We start from the raw sequence: 20,761 nt of genomic DNA on the forward strand, positions 1-20,761 counted from the left end.
TTTGGGCGCTCAGGCGTGCATCTCGCTAGTGGTGCATTCAGTGGTTCCCGCTACACTGTCCGCCTTTGGGCGCTCAGGCGTGCATCTCGCTAGTGGTGCATTCAGTGGTTCCCGCTACACTGTCCGCCTTTGGGCGCTCAGGCGTGCATCTCGCTAGTGGTGCATTCAGTGGTTCCCGCTACACTGTCCGCCTTTGGGCGCTCAGGCGTGCATCTCGCTAGTGGTGCATTCAGTGGTTCCCGCTACACTGTCCGCCTTTGGGCGCTCAGGTGCGCATCTCGCTAGTGGTGCATTCAGTGGTTCCCGCTACACTGTCCGCCTTTGGGCGCTCAGGTGCGCATCTCGCTAGTGGTGCATTCAGTGGTTCCCGCTACACTGTCCGCCTTTGGGTGCTCAGGCGTGCATCTCGCTAGTGGTGCATTCAGTGGTTCCCGCTACACTGTCCGCCTTTGGGCGCTCAGGTGTGCATCTCGCTAGTGGTGCATTCAGTGGTTCCCGCTACACTGTCCGCCTTTGGGTGCTCAGGCGTGCATCTCGTTAGTGGTGCATTCAGTGGTTCCCGCTACATCGCGATTCACCCAGATTAATGCTCCTCTTGCCCCGAGCTGATGAGTCAGTGGCCTTCTCCGAGGCTGATTTAAAACTGTCGAAGTTTCTATCTTTTCAGATAGAAGCTGCTCAAGTGCACATGCTTCACGCTGGTTTACACCACCTCTCGTTTGATGGACGAGCGTAGGTTGTGTTTGTTGATAGATTCTGAGGACTGGCTATGTTCAAGTACTTGAAAATGGAGATAAAATGTGACTTTTTAAAACAAACTCGAGTGCTGGCAGCTACCTGGGTGCTTCTGGTTGCCATCTGAGAGCAGCGCGCGCAGCACACCACCGAACGCTGCGCTTGTGAAAGGCTTCCGGGTCATATTTAGGTTATCTGTCTCTATTAGGTTAAACACGCATTTAGAACTACGAAAATGGAAAACTGGTTTTACAAGTCTGTGAACTAAAATGGAAGTAAAGCGCACCCCAGTTCAAATAGACGTCAACACCAAGAGTAGCAGTCAAAGCATTGAAGCTCCTAGGAGCGATAAGTGAAAGAGAAGGCAGAGAGGGAAGCTTTAGCAGGTGATGCTCCTCCTAAGGTTTCGCTTCTAGATCCGTGTGCAAAGCAAGTTTTAAACATAGAGGGGCCTGCTCCACCCTTTCAGCACGAGAGCCCACGCGGGCTTCTTATTGCCTTCCTGCCTCTTCTAGAAGTTCTACCTCGAAGGGCAATGAAATCCTCCCTTCTGTTCTCCAGAGCTATGGCAAGACCTGATGATCGCTCAGGAGCCCTCAGTAAGCTAGCCCTTCCTAGGCCTGTGCCCTCTACCGGTCTCGCTCCTCTCAGCTTTAGCAGGATAATAGTTTTCCAAGGAACATCCTCCTGGACCGCTAGCAGGGCAGGGCCCCTGGTGTGATGCCAGCGACGTCTTGCACCACCTTCCGTGGTCCAAGACAACCCACAGTTCCGCTAAGCCCAACTCTGGCTCCAGGACCGCAACAGTATGTCAAAGGGCCCACAACACTAGGACCAAATGGTCACTTAGTCTCTGATGCTTCCCCAGTCCAGCGTCACTCGGCGTAGAAACGGATGAGTACTGGCACTGTTTGCTTACGCATTATGCGTGTCATTGTGCCAGCCCAGAAGGGCCCACGGGTCCAATGTTGTTGCCCCCACTTGCTAAGGGCTCTGTCAAGGCACTCTGTTGTTCCCAAACATTTCCCCCTGAACCTCAGAACTATCACCATGAGTAACAGTAGGCTGAGTCGGAGCTCGAAGGACTAGTGGCCATCTTTGGTCCTGAATGGCCCCACCCAGCCACACCTAGCCTAGCTTCTGTTTAAACACAAATACATTTAAAGGCATCTTCTGGCTTTGTCAGTATTTTAAAATAAAGGCAAAACATAGCCTTGTGTGCAACATTTGCCATGAATTTGATGCTATTTAGTAGCGGTGTAAAATGCCAACCCACCATCTCACACTGGGATGGTCTAATTTACAGTAATGCGAGTACAACGAAGAACAATAATAGTAGAAAAGGTGCTACATCAGGATGTACTGAGATACCAAAAGAGTGCCTCTGGAGTGGTGGGAAGACAAACATGCCAATAGACCCGATTCGGCCAGGAGACTCCCCATTTTTGGAGCCAAAAATGGCTTCAATCTGGATGTCTCCCGGTTGAAATTGCCTCTGCTTCAAAAGAAGGCAGTGGGGGAAATACATTTTCCCGATTATATTTTTTTAAAACCTCTCTCTTTCCTCTTCTTAAATCTTGGTTTCAATGGGAAGACCAGACCAAGCCGACTTCATTGCCACTGATTCCGAGGCCGTCCATTGGAATAGTCACACCAGACCAGTGGTTCTCAAACTTTTTTATGCCTCGCACCCCCCAGTGAGGAAAATAAAATTAGCGCCCCCCTCAGAATTTTTCACATTCTATTAAGTTGGCAATGTTTAAATATGTCTAGACTTATTTAAACATTGCAGTTAAGTTCTGTTACCGTTTTAAAAATGCAATATATGTTTTTCTGCTTAAAAAAAAAAAAAGCTGCACTATCTACATAATGCCTCTCTTGTTCAGAGCTTGGCACCCCCGGAATCACCTGAGGCCCCCCTAGTTTGAAGACCCCTGCACTAGACGAAGACTGCCATACCGATAACCTGCGCTAGTTGATTCTTCAGTATTACCCTCACCATATGCTCATGCGGCTGGGCATTTAACACATCTACAGATGCTCTACGTGCAATTTGGTGCGATCTGTTACCATTATGACTATTTTTTCAGCGAGACTTGGACAGCATACATTTTCAGTATTATTAGCTTTGAAAAAGTCCTTTGTCACAAAACACAAATCAGCTATGGTACCTGTATATTTGCCTGGGTGGCACAATCATTGGAAACTAGCTACATTTCTTCACGATCATGTATGTAATCAAATGTTCTGGATGTACATGTGTGTTCTTGTTGACCACGTCAGTATTACCGAACTGTATTACTAGATCAAATTGTATTATTGAACGTCTGTTCCACTGAAATAAATGCAACTGTCTCTCACGCATTATCTGGTTATTATTAAAAGCACGTATTGTTATTCTCAACATTTGCTGTCTCCCGACAAACATTTGCTGTGGGTGCTAATTGAACCTAGTTATAGAGATGAGAGTTGGCCAAAGGGTGCAGTTGAACACGGATAAAATAATTTGATGGAGGCTTGATTACTGGATAAATGTCTGATTTGTGGATTACTGGCACATCTGTGGTTTAATGGTGGGAATTTACCTGGGACAAAGTGGTCTCATTACTGGTTTGGAATTTATGATAGGTGACCGAGTAATGAGGCATGATTATCAGTATTATAAATCATGGATGTCACTTAGTGGTCACTAGGGGTAGCAGTTGCTACTCATAATTTTCCCTTTTTTACCTCAGGTCCCACCCTTGTGGTCTCCGAGTCAGCGGTCAGAGGGGCTTCGCCAAGAATAGAATGGGTCTCTAATTCCACCCTATGTCCCATCATCACCGTCCTCAAGGAAGTAGTAACTGTTGAGGGGCTAGTTTATAGCGGCTAAGAGTGAGGCAGAGGTCACGACCTGGCCCACCATTCAGCGCCTGAGTAGGGTACTATTTGATGGAGGAGTAGCAGTGGGACAATAAAAGCAAGATTATTTTACTGCCTAACGTCACTAGAGTTAGAAGGTGGGCAACAAACAACCTTACTGCCAACTAGCAGAGCAGACTACCTCAGGTTGCCTGACACCGCTTCCCAAGTGTGACAACCATACCAGAGGTAAGGAAAGCCCTTGGGGAACGGCCGTCTCCTTCAAGCTGTGGTGATCCTTCTCTCCCCAAACTATGCACCAGGCAACCCACACCTTCAAAACACGGACCTGAACACTATGCTGCCCACTTACATCATCCTGCCATGCTACTCTGCAGGAGCCCATTTCATGGTAATTTGTGGCTGGGACATGAGTTTAATGTACCTATGTGCATGTAACTGCATGCCATAGATAGGGATATATGTGTACCTTAAGTACTTATGGATCCATACCCTCACAAATGGGCTGCACAGAATATATTTGGTTACAGCCATGTATATAGGCCTGTACTTGGCATATAAGACTATTTAGTTGCACACATTGAGCTTTATTAAGCCTTATGGGTCACTCGCCAAACGTATGGAGCTACATTGAGCGAATGGAGGCTACATTTGAGGTGGTGCCTGGGTATTTCAATCAATCAATCTATCAATCTGAATTTATAAAGTGCGGCTAATCACCCGATAGGGTATCCAGGCGCTTGCATGTCCCAGAGGCTTTTTTGAACAGCCAGGTCTTGAGGGCCATTCGGAATTCAGGAAGTGAGGTGATGGTCCGGAGGTGTGTGGGGAGGCTGTTCAGGTTTTTGATGCACCGTGAGAGAAGAAGCGCCCTCCACTTCTTCGGTATATGCGGGGAGTATGGGCAAGTGAGAGGGAGGCAGAGCGCAGTCTTCTCAGTGGTCGGTGGAAGTTCAGATGATGGTTTAATGTATGTGGGTCCTTCATTGTGTAGAGCCTAGTGTGCGTGGGTCAGCAGCTTGAATTGGCATATCTCCTGTATGGGGAACCAGTGGAGTTGCCTGAAGTGGGGTGTGATATGGGTTTGTTTGGGCAGGCAGAGGATGAGTCTGGCTGCAGTGATCTGTATGGGCTGAAGTCTCTGTAGGAGGTATGCAGCGATTCATACGTAGAAGCCGTTTCCATAGTCCAGTCTGCAGGCGATGAGGGCCTGTGTCACGGTGCGTCTTGTGTGTAGAGGTAGCCACTTGAAGATCTAAATGCGCAATGTGAGGAAGCAGGAGGAGGAGACTGCTTTTATCTGTGATTTCATTGTGATCTTGTTGTCAATGATGATTCTGAGGTTTCTGGCATGGTCGGAGGGTGTGGGTCCTCGGTCTGATGGCCCCCAGGCGTCATTCCAAGTATTGTTGCTGTTGCCAAAAATCAGTACTTCCGTCTTGTCGGTGTCCAGCTGCCTGCAGGCAGTTGTTCTTTATCCAATCAGCAACGCTTGTCATGCTTCTGTGGAAGCTGGTTCTGGTTGTGGAGAGGATGTCTGTGAGTGAGAGGGTGAGTTTGGTGTCACCTGCATAGGGTATTATGTTGAGGCAGAGTAGGTGTATTTAAGACTGTTCTTGGCCATATTTTATTGTATTTGTTTCTTTCATGTGATGGCTGAACGTGGCTACGTGATAGCGCACTTCAATGTAATTCTGGTTGCGTTCTTGGCATATAATGGCAGTGCCTTTTTAATGTGCAGGTAGTAACTATCAAGACCTATCTACTTAAGTGCCTTAATGTGTTAATAATCAAACAAAAATGTAGTTTATTAGTCAAATAAACCATAAACATGACATAGTATACATGAACATGCACCTATAAAGTCAATTTAGAAGTGTACTTTTGACAGTTTTAAAAATATAACATTGAATAAATTTATGACTACCCACAGATTAGTTAAAACCACAGACTAATATGCTTAAACAAGCTGCCAAATAACATCAATTTTATAAACACACAATCCTATGACATTTGATAAGTGAGCTAAAGTGCTGAGAACGATGCTTAAAGAAAAGTCCAAATTTACTGGCTGAATAAGCGAGCACCTAAGGTGCTAGAGACTAGTGCGATACATAAAGTGCAAACTGTGAAGTGTGTGGGGCCAGAGCAGACACTCGCATAACCCCGTTTATTCCTCCCATGATGGTCTTCTACAACTTTTAATTTTCATTACCGTCCAAGTTTGGTGAAGCTGTAAAGCTTAAGCCAAGTCCAGAAAGCACTATATCAAACGTATGCCTTCACCTTCTTTAAAAAGTACATCCCAGCATTCACTCCAGACACCAGTGAACTGTTCGTCATGCAGGTTGCTCTTGGTTCAGACGCATGCCATTGAAGCACTAAAGAAACTTGCCATCCTACCCCAAATTCAGTACACTGACAAGAAGACTAACATACACCATACAGGTTTTCAAAAGACCTCCAGAGAACACTGAATCCAGTAGCCTGTTTCATGATGACTACCTGTCCTCAGACTTGGGGACGTCAATTAAGGGTGATCATGGTAGAAGCTTGCTACCCCTGGATTGCCCTATGGTACCCTAGGCACTGCCCTTGTACTCCTGGTTTTAAGTTGTGCAAAAAAACTAAAAGTATTGCAAGTAAATAAGGGCTCTTTAATCCATGTTTACATGTTATTGTTCACACTCCTCATCCTAGTAGTAAAATATTAGCAGCAGATAGAAGGCTGCTGAAGAACTACGGTGGGACAAAAAGTCTACTGTGTGATGGTGTTATTTGGGAGAACATGATATCAGTTGTGCTAAGGCTGACATTTTCAGGAATCAGTCTCCATGTTCATACGGTTAGTTTGGAATGATACCACTCGGCCAGGCACCAAAGAGGATCACTTCACTTTTCAACATGAGGACCACACAGCAACACTGACTCCTCAACCTTTCTGCATCCCCACGAAATGGTGGCCGTGATTTCAAGCCTTAACACCTGGGAGATGATTGGGGCAATGGACGAATTTTCCTATTGTGGTGAGAGTGGGTACTTTCTGATTCCCCAAGAAATTAGTAAAATACAGGTTTCTTAAATATGTTTTAGACCACCTCAGCCGTTGAACATGTTTGTGGTTCCCGTAGCCTGGGGTAGTAGAACAGCAAAACCTACAATTCTAAGTGTCTGCAGGTGCACCCAGATTATCTTTTGATCATTATAGGATTGTTGTACTGGCAGAGAGTGCTCAGGCACATTTACTTCAGAATGAACCAAAGCTGCTTCTGCTATAACTGTACATACTGATTGAAGGGTCCTGCTGGATCCAGAGACACCCTTATCCCCACCCATGTCAACATTGCCATTAAAGGAACCCTCTTCTAGTTGAACACATTAAGAAAGATGATCCCTCTTTCTCGGGTGCAGCCATCAGGAGGAGCTGAATAGCTCTCTAGTCTCTGCTCACCTGGGCTCTATCATAATACACAAATCTACTTAAACTGTTAAAGAACACAATAGCAGGTGTCAAAAATTGTCCTGATCTTGGAATGGCTACTGAATATGCAGACTAAACACTAAAAAACCTACCTTTAAAAATGCTCGAGCAACTTGCGGATGAACACAGAGTCCCTCATTCCGGGTGCTCCGGTGAATCAGAAGGGCCAGATTATGTTATGGAGAATTTCATTTAGACACTTTAGGGTGCTTAAATCGAGATCTCTGCGTGAAATATTGACTAAGACATGGCCTTTCCGGCGTAGAAACACAGATTTATGAACGTTATTCTTCACAATTCCATAATTAAAAGTATTCAACCTCGGCCCACCTTTCCACCCAGTGTAACTGATGTTCCCGGTATCTGTAACTCTGTGGGCAGTGTACCTGGCAAAAATCCGTCCAGCTAGGAGTGCAGGCCAGAATAGCATTCAGACCACTGCCATGCACGGACCGGGTCCTAGTCATCTGCAGACCTTAACCGTTGCCTCATAACGTCCTTACCACCCCTCTATTACCTACCGCCCACTCCCTGGATGTCAGAATTATTGGATCATCCATTCCTTGACTGTCTGGAAGGCTAAGTTCAAACGCAGACAGCATGTGTGCAGATCCTTCAAGGTTATGAAGCCTGATCTGGAGCCGTGGGTGAATTGGGCTACCCAAGAAAATCCACAGGCTACAAAAAATTATTCATCTGTTCAAGTAGAATGTGTTTCGCACTACAAAGCACCACAACAGATTATCTGCAGTGACTCACAGAGGGTTCAACAACCGAGGTTAACGTCCTTTGCAGTGTGCATAAAGCCTGGTGAGGCAGAGGTACCAGGTATGCCTTACTGTGACTCTTCTCTTAATTTGTGGGCGTCGATTGCACACTTGATTGAGCCTACAAGCTCTTCAGATATGGAGGAGGTGTCTCTGAAATCAGGTTTTTAATGTGTGGGCTGCATTGAGCCTGGCCCCGAGTTACAGCAGTACTATATGTTCGGAAACTGCTTGAAAGCGAAACTACTCGGTCTTACTTTCGACTGATGAACTACCAGTCACTGGTCCCACCCCACTCCCAACTGGACTCTGACCCCTGCGTCTGTTTCACAGAGACGTTCGCTTTACGGCAGAGAACGTGTGAAAACCGCCTCGTTCAAGCAGTTCTCCTACACCCACCATTGCACCCTCTCTGCCCTAATTGTAACAGAGGCTCGTTATCCGCCGCCAGAGAATCCCTTTGTTTGGAGGAAGATCTAACAAACCTGTAGCCGCCTCATGGCACCTCTTGCCGCCTCATGGCACCTCTTGCACACGTGATAGAAACAGCATTGTGTAACTTGAAAGAAACTTAAAAATAGTATCTCTCGGCAGCCACAATATAAAGAAAATAAGTACAATTCAACTTTTAAACTATTTATACCAAAATGACAAGGTATAATTTTAAGATATTTATAACAAAACAACAATGTTTAATTTGTGTTTGTTTTACCTCCTGACTCAAAACAAATGCGCACAAAAAAGATTAGGGCTTAAAAAGGAGTTGGAGGCAGGGTTAGGATTGTGTTATGGGTTTACGTTTGCATCATGGTGACAGGGAAAAGGGTCAAGATAAAGGAGAGAGTTAAGAGTGTAATAGGTTTATCGATGTGGAAGGGGTGTTAAAATGCATTTTTGCGATAGGACGATTTCTTAAAGGGTTTCATTGTTGGAGTTACAGTTAATGTTTATTGCAAATTTGGACATTGATATATTTTCTATTTCCATTCCTTATCATGGTTTTTCGCTATTTCAGTATCTTTTATTCCTACAAAGCCCTGATGTAACATCCACAGCCTACATTAACTTACCATTTCCAGTTTATTGGACCATATATACACTCCCTGAAGTGGATAAGAATGCAGCACGTCAGTCCTAAGAGCAGCTCAAGAATGTACATATGTTTACAGAGATGGATACCGAACGGCACCTATGAAATGACACTGCTTGTGAGATGCGGGCTGAATAAAAAAAAGCACTTGCTTTGAACTCCCAAGCAGAAGTGACATGCCATTACCCCCGCGTTGCGGGTGGGGTTAGGGGGGCCCAGGGGGTCCCTCGGCACAGTACACTGGGGGGCAGGGCCCTGGGCTGAGAGCGCCTGACTCGATCGAGGAGGATAGCCAGCCCCCCGCCCCCCGCCCCCTCCCCACCTTTCGCGTACTTTGCAGGCGGCCCCCCTGAAGTTTCGTTATGCCACTGCCTAGCAGAAGCTTTGAGGTAAATCGGTAAAATAATGAAAAATGTTGAAATGAAAACTGTGGCATTGCAGAAAGTGTGTAAAGCTGGAGATACAGAAGGCTTTACTCCTACACATGGTTAAGGAAGGAAATATATTTTAAGATCGGAGAGCTAATGTTTGTCAAAATGAGTGATGAAACGTCATCTGCCTTTCTTGCATACCCATACTATATGTTTCTTTCTAGAGATCCACGGCCAAGTAATCAGCGGATGAACAAGCACGTCAACAATGATATCAACTTCCGGATTCAGAACCTCGCTATTCTGGTGCGACACATCAAGACCTACTACCAGGTATGCAGGTCGGAAGTGGCCGGAAGCCACGTGTGCTGCGCTTTTTGCGTGCTAGCTGCCATATGGCAGTGCTTGGCGTACTCAAGAAACAATCAGGCCTGCAGGTGGCAATGTAGCTGTCCCAACACTGCCGTGTGCATACCGGAAGTAAAACTCCTTCCTTGAAACCCGAAAGGGTTATGTTTAAAGGGCATGACCGTTCGTGTTTGTGTTTTTTTGCTACAATGTGTCCATCTTTTTCCAGACTGCCACCTGACCTTGGTTCCGCCTGGTTAGGCGGTGCAGGTTACGATTGAAGACCCTCCCTCCTTTAACTCTCTTTCCAGGATTGTTCTGAAAGTGAGCTCCCCTTTCTGCGGGTGGAGAAGCTCCTGGCGGGCTGGGGCGGTGTCTTTCAGAGTGTTGCGGCCCAGAATCGTCATGCAGCGAAATCCTGCCTTGAGGATAATCCATCAGTGGACAAAATGATTGTTGTCTGAGACATAATAAGACAAATCTGTCTCTTTGCTGGAGGCCACCCTTCGTTACCCGGGCCAGCCTCACATTGTAGTCAGAAATTATCTCACGTAAAAAAAAAAATGTATTGCTGATTCTGTTGCTTGCAGTTGTGTTTTGCAGTAGATGGGCCGCGCCCTGGGTTCCTGTTGATGGTAGAGAATATTTATAAGTACTTTTGGCTCCCTAGGCAAAAGGCCAGTTTGCTCCCTCCCTTCGCAAGGCAGCCATATTTGATCCGTTGTGAAATGTGTGGGGCCTTCAGCATAATTCACCCGACCCCTCCGTGGGTACAAGTCATTGCTTTGGAGGGTTAATATCTGCTGCATGACAGCTTCCAAATCCACCACTTTCCCTGGCTTACGACTGTAACAAAAACTTATAGGTTTTGCAACTGTGTGCTTAGCCCTTTATATACAATACGGATGTTTGGCGCCATGACAGGTGTGAAGGATGGTCCGAAACTATGCGTTGTAACTCTTGATAAAGAAGTGAACTTTGTCTGTTTCCACGGCTTTGGGGTGTGTCTTCGGTAGACACATTGCTGGTTGCTGCGGCCTGTGTTTTGACGGGCTTCAGCTTCTGCTGTTTTGGAGATATTTTTTCCTGGCTCAGAATGACCTTTAATTACACGGGAATGTTCCCTTGCCTTGTTGTACTCTGCATTTCCTTTGCAGGAGTCATTCATTGTAAATCTGTTTTGCTGCCTGTGTAGTTTGACAGGGGGTCTGCGTCTGACATTTCCGGCCTCTTCAGTTTCAGCTGATGCACGTTTTGTCGATGTTTCTATGTTTGCGCCCTGGTAAAATATTGGCATATTGTGAATTGGCCGAGAAAAATACTGCAGAAAATAACCCTGAGACAGTTTTGGAAAAATATTTTTTAATGAAAGGTTAGTGGCGAAGGGAAAGAGTACCGGAAGAACGGATGAAGACGAAAACTGTAAATTCAGTCAGCAAACATTGGCAAAGCCTGGCGCTTGTACACACATGGAAGTGATGATTTTTTTTTAATCCAAATTCTTTTTATTAAATTTTATCAATGAAAGCATTGCACAGCTTTCATATAGGGGTTACACAGTACATCATTGGATTGCTATAACCTAACTCACAGTCGCAGCTCGTGGCGGTTACAGGGGTCGGGACGGCGTGCTGGATGTGTGGGGGGATATTATTAAAAAAATTATTAAAAAAAACTTACCTGCACGCTGCGTTCACCTCCTCCGTCTCCTCAGGAGAAGGCAGGCACAGGCTCCTAACCTGCCCTGCGGCCAATCCTGACACTGCTCAGAGCAGCGTTAGGATTGGCTGGGATGGCCCAGCCAGGGTGCTCCCAGGCAGTCTGGGAGCCAGTGCCTGCTCTCTCCAACCCGGCAGCCCAGTGCCGGGTCGGAGAGAGCACAGTATGCATGTGTGTTTGGCTGGCCTGAGACAGCCGGCCAAACATACATGCGCAGTGAGCAGGAGTGCTGTGCTCTCCCCTCAGTGCTCGTCATCCCCAATGCCCCGTCCCTTTAACAACATAAGGATAATGAACTTAGTTTATTATCCCTTCGTTGTTAAAGGGTTTGCAGAAGCGGTTTCTGCTGGCAGGGGGATGCTCCTCCGCCATAGCCGAGGAGCCGCCACTGCTAACTCAGCATTTCATAAACATACCATGTCCTCTATACTCTGAAATGTTCACGTGAAAGAGCTATGACAATGAAAAATGTATATATGTTCAAACTAACACGGAAAGGATAAGGAATTATGATTTTAAAATGTACTGTGTGGGTGGCTCGGAACTTTGATTATCTGCCATGTTATACTGCCCTGTGCTTATTATTTGCTTTCTAACTGCATTTAAACCCTTAGAAGAAATGGCAAAGCCAATAGGTTTGACCTTTGTATTGCACTATTCGTTTTGCCAGTGTTAATTTGAGTACTGGAAAGCAAGTGAAGACAAATGCATTTGAAATATGGATGTGGCTTTTCTGTAGCATTGATATTTCTTTTTTCTCTGTATGCTTTTATCAATGCTTTATCTCCACCGCTATTGGAATAAAGTTACATTCCACTAGAGGTGGAAACATATACCTAGATAGGGAACAGAAAAATATTGACACCAAAATACTCCTGTTGGCTGGTCCAAGATCTCTCTATGACATTGTCATAATCCAGGGGTTGAAGGTTCCGGGACAAAAGCAGCCAATGGACCAAGGAGACTGGCACAACGGCCATTAAAGGTAGTATAGGTTGCAAAAAGTTTACCATTACTGGTGAGGCGTCGAATACATCAGACTTAAAAAGGTGCTGGGAGGACGGGGCATGACCGGAGAGGTGAAGCTGGAGGCCAAACAGCAAGAGGTTTCCAATGTTGATTTACCTTTCAAATATTTTGAACTTTTGGTAGGGTAGTATTCATTTTGGAAAATACTGATGGACAGGTGAAACGTTCGTTTTTGTTTAATCACTGCCTTAAAAAAACACTTATATACTGTTTGTGATAAATTGGGCAAATGCTTAGCAGAAATTAGAAAGTGTATAGTTTTGTAGCATTCATACAGCTCTTATCTTCGTCAAAGCAGTAAAATGCGTTGATTTGCATTGAGTTTGTGGTCGCTGTTTTCAAAGTGCTTGGTTGCCAAGGGTGTGTGTTGTGGTGAGGCTTATGAGATGTTTTGGGGGGCAGGAAAGTACTAAGAAGGTGATGGCTTGTTCCCGTGAGGAAATTTGATATAGCAGTCACATCATGTAAAAAAAAAATCCCTTGGCAGCTTGATTGGCTTCTCATTAAGGATTAGTTTAAAGCCCTAGCTTGGATTCAGTGGTTTGGTGGCAGACCAGCCATTGAAGCAGATGGTAAGTAGTCCATTTCCAGCATGCTAGATGCACAGTTTATTTAAATGTGTATGTTTTTGCTTTCTCTGTGGGTGCTCGCGCTGCCTTTTTTGTACGCTTATTATATCAATTAATTGATGCTAAAGTTTCAAAAGTTGTATATTTAGTAACTGCACGTTATCGTCTGCGAGAAAGTGAATTCGACATAGATCAGAATATTTTAGTCTAACTATTCGCAATGGCCTGAGTCAAGCTGGAGTGCAATTGTACTGTCCAAAGGGGCCATTGGTCTCTTAGATTTGAATGACTCCTCGGACCTGGGAACAATCCCTGTTTTTAGGTCGAGCCTAGGCAGTGCGTGCGCTGTCTCTGCGAGACATGCTGTGTTCAATATATGGGCTTTACCCACACCCACTCTTGCCAATCGTTCTATGTTGTGCTTTTTTTTAATGCTTCACTTTTATTGGTGCATTGTGCTATATGGCCCTCCTTTGCGTGCTAAATTGTCTGCCCAGGGAACTTTCACTAGGAGAACTTTTTTGTTGGCCATCACTCTGTCACGCTTTCACCTGTTACAGCGTGTGATGCCCCTGCCTCCCTCCTCCCGTGTGGTTTCGGTTTTGCCTTTCACCTCAGCCACGATTCTTTCTCCATGTGGCTTGTTCTGCTTTGCTTCTTATTTCTTGGTTCCAACAGTGCTGATAGGTCAGGTCTGCCAGAAAAGCAGTGTGTAAAAGGTGAGGTTAAGCTTTTAAGATGTATTTGGCTTTTAACATTTTACATTTTAGAATAATATACCAACACTTAAATAAAGTTCCAAATACTCCTCCCCACCTCATGGCAACCAGTTGTTTTTATGACTGTGTCATTCTTGGGGGCTATGGTTACATGTGAGAAAGGCAGCATGAGACCACTGCGTAGTACCTAAAAGGAAATCATCCGAAGCAATACGTACACTCTCAACTGTAAATGTGCCTCACATACACATAGACCGTTCTCTATAATCGTGGCACCTTAACCTTCTGAGAGAGCGACTTCTTGATCAACGGTGAACTATTGCTCATTCCAATTCTACCTACTGGTAGACTGACCTATATATACTACCCGCTTCGTATCACAGCAGTTTCTTAATTTTTATTAAAACATATAAGAATAAAGCACAATAATTATATTCTATCGTTTGTTACAATCTCGCTAGAGAAATAGGTGCTACTTCGTCATCTTTCGGGGCAGGACAGACTGCTCAGACTGACCACCAGCGCCTCTCACCACCTCGCACACCTCACACTAACCAATTTAGCTGCTCTCTTAATACAAATAGAACCACAAACCAGAACATGATCATGCTCTGCTCACAAAGAATATTAAGGAAGGCGGGCAAGGACCTACTTTCACACATAATGTCCACCTCTACCCTCCAGCGCCCTTCTCACTGGGTCTTAGAGATCAAAGGTGTGACTGTCCACCATTTTTAATCCACCCAAGGATTTAAGTAGAGACGGCGCTCGCCATTGCCTGCACATTTCCCACCCAACCGTCACCTTCAAGTTAGACGTGCTTGTGGCGACAACTCAGTGCCAAACGTTTCTGACATGCCTACCGCAGTGCCCTTCTGATTCAACTAACGCTGGCTCAAGTCCCGTTCAGTGTGGGCGCCGACGCCTACCGCCTTTACCCACTGAACAATTTGGGTTCTGCTCGTCACTCCCAGTGGATTTTGCCTATTCTGTCCTATTCTATGCTCCTTTTTTCCCTCCTACCGTCCCTCTAAGGCCATTTATCTCTAACTTCAGCCCTCTCCAGTCCTTTCCTTGTTTTCACTTAGCCCCTCCCTCTCTCTGCCTTCGTCTGCTCATCTTCCTCTATTAGATGCCATTGCGCATTCCTCTTCTCCTTTCACCCTCCATAGCTTCTCTTTTTATTTCTGTTTGTTTCTCCCTTTGTACCACTGCCTCCCTTTCAGCTTGTAACACTGTTTTCCCTCCATCTTGTCTTTGGACTTCCTTGCCCTTCTGCTCTCGTTCTTTCTCTCTCTCTCCACCTGCCTCCATATCTCTCCTCCTTTTCCCTTAAGATACACGTTTTTTCACCTGAAGTTGCAGATAACTTTCCCACTCTCTGCCTCTACTTTTCTTTAACTGATTCCCCCAAAGCCCCCTGAATATATCCAGGCTCTCAAGTCCTCAGATCTTTGGCTAGCTGGCATTGACACTACCTAGCAGGTGCCTGTGAATCCTCCATTATGCCAAAAACAACACAACCAGCTGCATTCGTCTGTCTTTAGTGGAACAGTTATTTAAAGGCTCTTAGTTAACCTCTTAATATTTTGTTTGGCGTTTAGGTATGAGAGAAACGTAGTCAACTTTTTTGCCCATAACTCGCAGCACAATGTGCTATTTCTGTCTAGGTGATTCCTGGGTCCCCACACTTGATGTGTATGTGTTGGACAAAATAATATAAATAAATATACTAAAGAAGGACAATATTTTCATGTTTTGCTGCATACAGAGGATGAAGGTAAATGGAAGTGCTTTCATTATAGATAGTGCCACTGGAATTATGTGGCAAAGAGCCAAACTATGCAGCAGGGTTGACCAATTTATGTGGCAAGAAAAGTCCTGTTTTGCGTTTACAACACCAATAGCTCTAACTCAAGCAAATGCAAGACCTAATGCATTGCAAATACTTGTTTATTAAAGCAGTATGCTTACTTGTAAAACTCCCATATCCAATACATTCGGTTGCCATCTTCTTCCAAGCAGAAAGAAAAAAATATATACTAAGTTTTTTTCTAAACTAGGATATCATGGTGGCAAATGGTCTGAGTCAGTTGTAATTCAGCACTTTTGCAAATTCTGCAAAATTGTTGTTTGCACATTTGTGTATTGCATAATCTGTAGATTTCAGCAAAAAATGCTCCTAGTTCTGACAGTTCAGAAGTCACTAAGGCCACTGCATATGAATCGTAACGCAGCTCTTGATACTTGGCAAACTATGGTGGCCAATTTTAATCTATTGATTGTTAAAATGTGCCACTTGATAGGTGAACATTTTATGCAGAATGCTTATGTTTAGTAGATTCTACTTCCTAATGGAACAGGGCCAAGTAGTGTGTGTTTTGTCTTTGGTATAAAGAAGCGCTCAAGACTGTTAACTATATTGCCACAGTATGTGAAGAGTGGTTTGTTCTTTCTCAGTTCAGTGTTTTTTTTTTTCATTGAGCTGCCAAGTCATGTTTCAGTTCAGTGTTTCAAAATAGCAAATATTTCAAGTGGGTGGTCAGAAATTACTAAAACCCCACACATTTTGCATCTTTTTAAAGCCTGGAGTCTTCAATCTTGAAATGCTTCCTAGGGAGATGCCTGCACAATAGGCATATATTGTAGAAATTGTTAAATAGTTTCCAAGCAATGCTCAGGAAAGCCAGAGTGGGGAAACACAGTTTTTTTGGCTTACTTATTTTGACCATTTTTAAGGAGCAACATTTCACATGCATCCTGTGAGCACTGTCACAATGGTCATTTTTGAACGTGACAGCAAATATTATCTTGTTTGCATTGATTGGACACTCCGTCTATAAAGCCTCTTTTTGTTGTAGATAGGCCAGGGGCAAAGGAGGTCCTGTTTAGTAGAAGTTACACGCTAAAGAAGTTAAAGAGAATAAACAGGCATTTTCTTGGCTGCATCAGACTAGGGTTTCTTTGTAAACATTGCAAGATGTATGCAATTGTACGTACTTAGGAGAGGTGTTTTTAGAGAGGCTTGTTCAAAGAGCAAGTACTGGGTATTTAGAAGGGGTTGTGGAAAAGAAGCCCCCCAATAATTATACCACACTCTCGAAACGTGTGCGTGGCAAAGGCAGACGTCTTGAAAGTGAGGATATTGAGCAGGTTCCAGATGAGTGGTGGCTGAGAAAAGGATGGTGTGGGAGAGATGTCAGAAAGGTCTTCAGGCCTTTTTGTGAACAATTTGTGGAGGACGGCGCAGACCGTGAACTTCAGTCATTAAAATGGAGCCAGTGAAGGGTTTCCCTACCGCTTTCATGTGGTCGTGTCATCGGGAATTCCAGGTCAGCCTTGAAGGAGAGTTTGGGGGATTCCTGTTAGCTTTTAAATAAAATAGTTTGGTCCATCAGGGATAGGATGGCAGTATTTTAGCTTCTGAGCGACTGGTCGGATGCCAGAGATGGAGAAGGGCCTCAAGTGCAAGTTGATCTCCATGGAATAGTTGTAAGCACAGCCTGGATGTGCAGAATAAAAGAGGTGCAGCGTTCTTTATGTGGCATGTGTGTACATGTTTATATTTATTATATATCTCAATTCCCACTGATCCATGACATACAACGTATCTTAAAATGTTTTATTTTACATATCTATTCTCCACTAGCATGCGGTATTTGGAAAAACAGTATTAATGAACGCCCAGTCACGTATTTATTTGTACAGTGCAAAGGTCATAATTCAGTTTATTACCAAAATAGAGAGATATTGACAAGAGAACACCTTCTACTGCCTCACAGACTGCATGTAAGAATTACATCACACATGAAACAACTTTCCTAATAGTCAGAGCCATCTTCAACGTAATTCACTCTCAATGCACAAATATAACCCTTTGCGTTCTGGTTGTGGTTCATAACCTTTTCTTAAAACGCATACACATGAAAAAATAACATGCATAAACCATGTATGCAGATATGCTGGGTGTGTTATAAGCTATTTATCATCATCGTTGTGGGATGGGTTGGGCATCATGGCAAACTCAAACATCTCTTATGTGCCATGGCCCCCGCCGTACACCCAGTTACGGTAATAAAAGTCAAATTACACTCTGCATATGTACTACGTCTGTGTGTGTGTGTGTGTGTGTGTGTGTGTGTGTTCTGCAATGTTTTACTCTGGAAGCACGATAAGGCAGTATTTCCAAATAGGTGCCCCATGCTTCCATGCTAGACATAGTCAGTTACTTGTCATGGTGAATAGCACGTTGACTAGTAGGTGGCATTTGATTAGTTCTCTTTCTTTAGAGACCTCTTTGTATTCTAAAGCACTGGGATCAAATTGTGCATCAGCACGAACTTGAGTAAAAATGTCCAAATAAAACCATGATAGCGGCACAGCTTTTGCTATATAATATGCTTGTATCTCCGAATGTAGCTAATAATGTGTTTTTTGATGCACAATTTAGTCAAATGCCTAATCTGGGTTTACATTGCCGCGTTATTTCAGTGGCCGAAAAGGCAGGTGCTGAGACTCAATTATTAGCTTAAATTTCCTAGAGGGACAGGTTCTTCCTGTGACTGTACACCTGAGCTCTAGCGTCGCAAGGTAGATTATACCAGGTGGGAAACTATTCACAGCTGCCCTCTCCTGGGCCCTGAGACCTCGTTAAAAGTGCTGGTCATGGTAACTGCCAATTACGTTTAAAGGGCTCAGTTTCCCTGTCAGCAGCTGATCACTAAAACTTTACTACTTGCTATCCAGGAACGTGCTGACGCTTTGTGGCCGGTTTTATAGCTCTGGCTTCCCCCTCTTCGGTGCGCAGTGAAATGTCTTCAGCTGCAGTGCATCATGGGTAGAAGGACGAAAGCAAGGTGTCTGTGACACTGTGTTATCAAAAGCAGACCGATATCTGTTCAAACTTCTTAAATAACGAAAATAATTACAAAGGTGCTGTCACTTTAGAATTTTGCAACCGGATTCACGAGGCAGCTGTTAGATGTGGACCCTCCACCTAGCCCAGTGCTCCCAAGTGTTGAACATTTATTAGAGAAGTTATTATCATGTATGAGATTGCAGAAAGTGTTCTGACTTGACCATTGTTAACAATGGCAACAATAGTGACACCGGTAAATTCATAAAACGGAGAAATAGTAATCAAACAAAACCCAAACCTCTGTAAAGTAAGCCATATTTCTTAAAAAATCAGTATTGCAGCACTACTCCCAACAGCGAATGTTGTCCTTGTGAAGATTTGCCCTCTGGTGAGTTAGCTTTATGGCACCTCTCCAGCTCTCAGGGGGTGCTCTGCAGAGCAATCCCCAGAGTCGCATTTCTAGTCCAGGTGCTTGTCCTTATCACCAGTTTTGACATTTAACCTGCTGTGAGGTAGAGCTGAACCAGACCTCAAAATGTGTGACACCCACTCCCAATGAGTGAGTTTTGGGAGCTCTTCCGTTGCAATGTATCCGTGATGATAATGATTACTTGTATGGTGCACACTAAAATCTTGCTGCTTAAAACTAAACTCAGTACGGTCCTGCTTACGTATTGACCACTGAATGTAAATGGTTGAATTATCCTTACCAGAATTCATAATGGTAACCTTCGCTTTTCTGGGCAGTAAGATGGCTGCTGCTAAGTGTGTGAATTATCTGGGGCGAATCTTCATCTTTGTGGAAAACAAGTATTGTACTAGTCAGCAGTTATACATGCGTTTGAGAGTTTCCTGTTGGCTGTTTAATTTATGAGAAATGCAGACAAACATTTCCTGCAAAACGGCAGCAACCTGCCTGGCCCAGTGCCAGTCTCCCGGAGAGCTTTGCCAGTTTTGACCCTAGTGGACCCTGTTCTCCGTTCCCACCCAGAGTTGCTTTATGGAAATATACCTGTGTTAGTGACGTTGAAAGGCTATTCTTGACCTTATTTTGCTAATATTTTGAGGCCAAACTTCTCAGACAAAAAATATATATATATTTTTTTTTACATCACACTGAAATGCTTCGGTATTAGCCACATTTTAGCCACCTATACTTTTAAAGCTGGTCAGCGACATGACATTGAGTTCCAAACATGGCTGTGTTTGTTGAACTTTTTTGAGAGTTGTTTAACAGTACCAAAGAAAATGTATAAAGTTAGTATTTAGGTTGTGAAAATGTTGAAGTTGCAAGAATCATACGCAGTAGCTCAGAAATGATTGTTGCGCTTAAAATCTGCATACTTGCTCTTTTCAGTCGATGACCTGGGCTGGAGTAAAATTTCTCCATAGAGGATTACAACTGTAAATCGCTCAGTGGTGTCTAGCTACTCAAGGGGGGAGTGTTTTTTTTTTTCTCTGTTGTGAGCAGTGCAGTGGATGGCTTTTCACTTTTTTTGCTCACCAAGATTGAAACCCAGGATGCGAGTACATAACTTTGGGACACAGTGATTTGTACCCTATTTGAAGGAGGCCCTTGGTTTTGTTTCCATTGAACTTTAAGAAACTGGATTGCGTTTTGTGGTTTGAATGACGTAAGAGATGAATTAAAATTACTTGGAGCAGTATACTGTTATCATGAACATTAAGAATATTTGAGAGTATGGGTGTAGCTGAAAAAGTGTAGCCGAGTGAGTAAGTCACAGCAGTAAAGAGAGTGGAGATAAGGTTTGGATAGAGCCAGGCTCTGCAGGAGACATTGGTCGTGCCACAAGTACATAGAGAGGCTGCTCTGTCCATCTCTCAATTATGTATCCACAAGATTGTCAAAACGGGTGCAGTGCCCTGCTACCTACCTTGCTTAAAGAGGGTGTAGGTCGTGGTTAGACTCTAAATAGGACCAGCATTGACATGTGACATAAGGTTTAGCAGGATAGGGTGAGATTGAGATTGTGCAAAAGGCTTCCAGGTCATTGAATTTACTAGATTCGCTTGTATATATAGTGATATTTGTGTACTGTACAGATATTATAATTGAGATATCTGTTGTTGTACATCGCTTTGCTGCCGTCTGGCTAGGTTTGTGACATAAAAGTAACACACACGTACAGAAATGGATATAGTGAACCTAATTTGATAGTAACCAAGGGATGATCATGGGGTAGAAGTCC

At 44.1% G+C, this 20,761-nt stretch overlaps 1 protein-coding gene across 4 annotated transcripts in view; it reads left to right on the plus strand.

Moving 5' to 3' along the window:
* Nucleotides 1-20,761, plus strand: part of CCDC88C (coiled-coil domain containing 88C) — a 476,272-nt gene that overhangs the window by 40,826 nt on the left and 414,685 nt on the right. For all 4 annotated transcript variants that reach the window (XM_069208171.1, XM_069208172.1, XM_069208170.1 and 1 more), the window contains exon 3: nt 9,534-9,642. In XM_069208171.1, coding sequence (XP_069064272.1) covers nt 9,534-9,642 — 109 coding nt within the window. The remainder of the gene's footprint in view (nt 1-9,533; nt 9,643-20,761) is intronic.

Source organism: Pleurodeles waltl, chromosome 9 (assembly GCF_031143425.1).
Source record: "Pleurodeles waltl isolate 20211129_DDA chromosome 9, aPleWal1.hap1.20221129, whole genome shotgun sequence".
NCBI classification, from domain to species: domain Eukaryota; kingdom Metazoa; phylum Chordata; class Amphibia; order Caudata; family Salamandridae; genus Pleurodeles; species Pleurodeles waltl.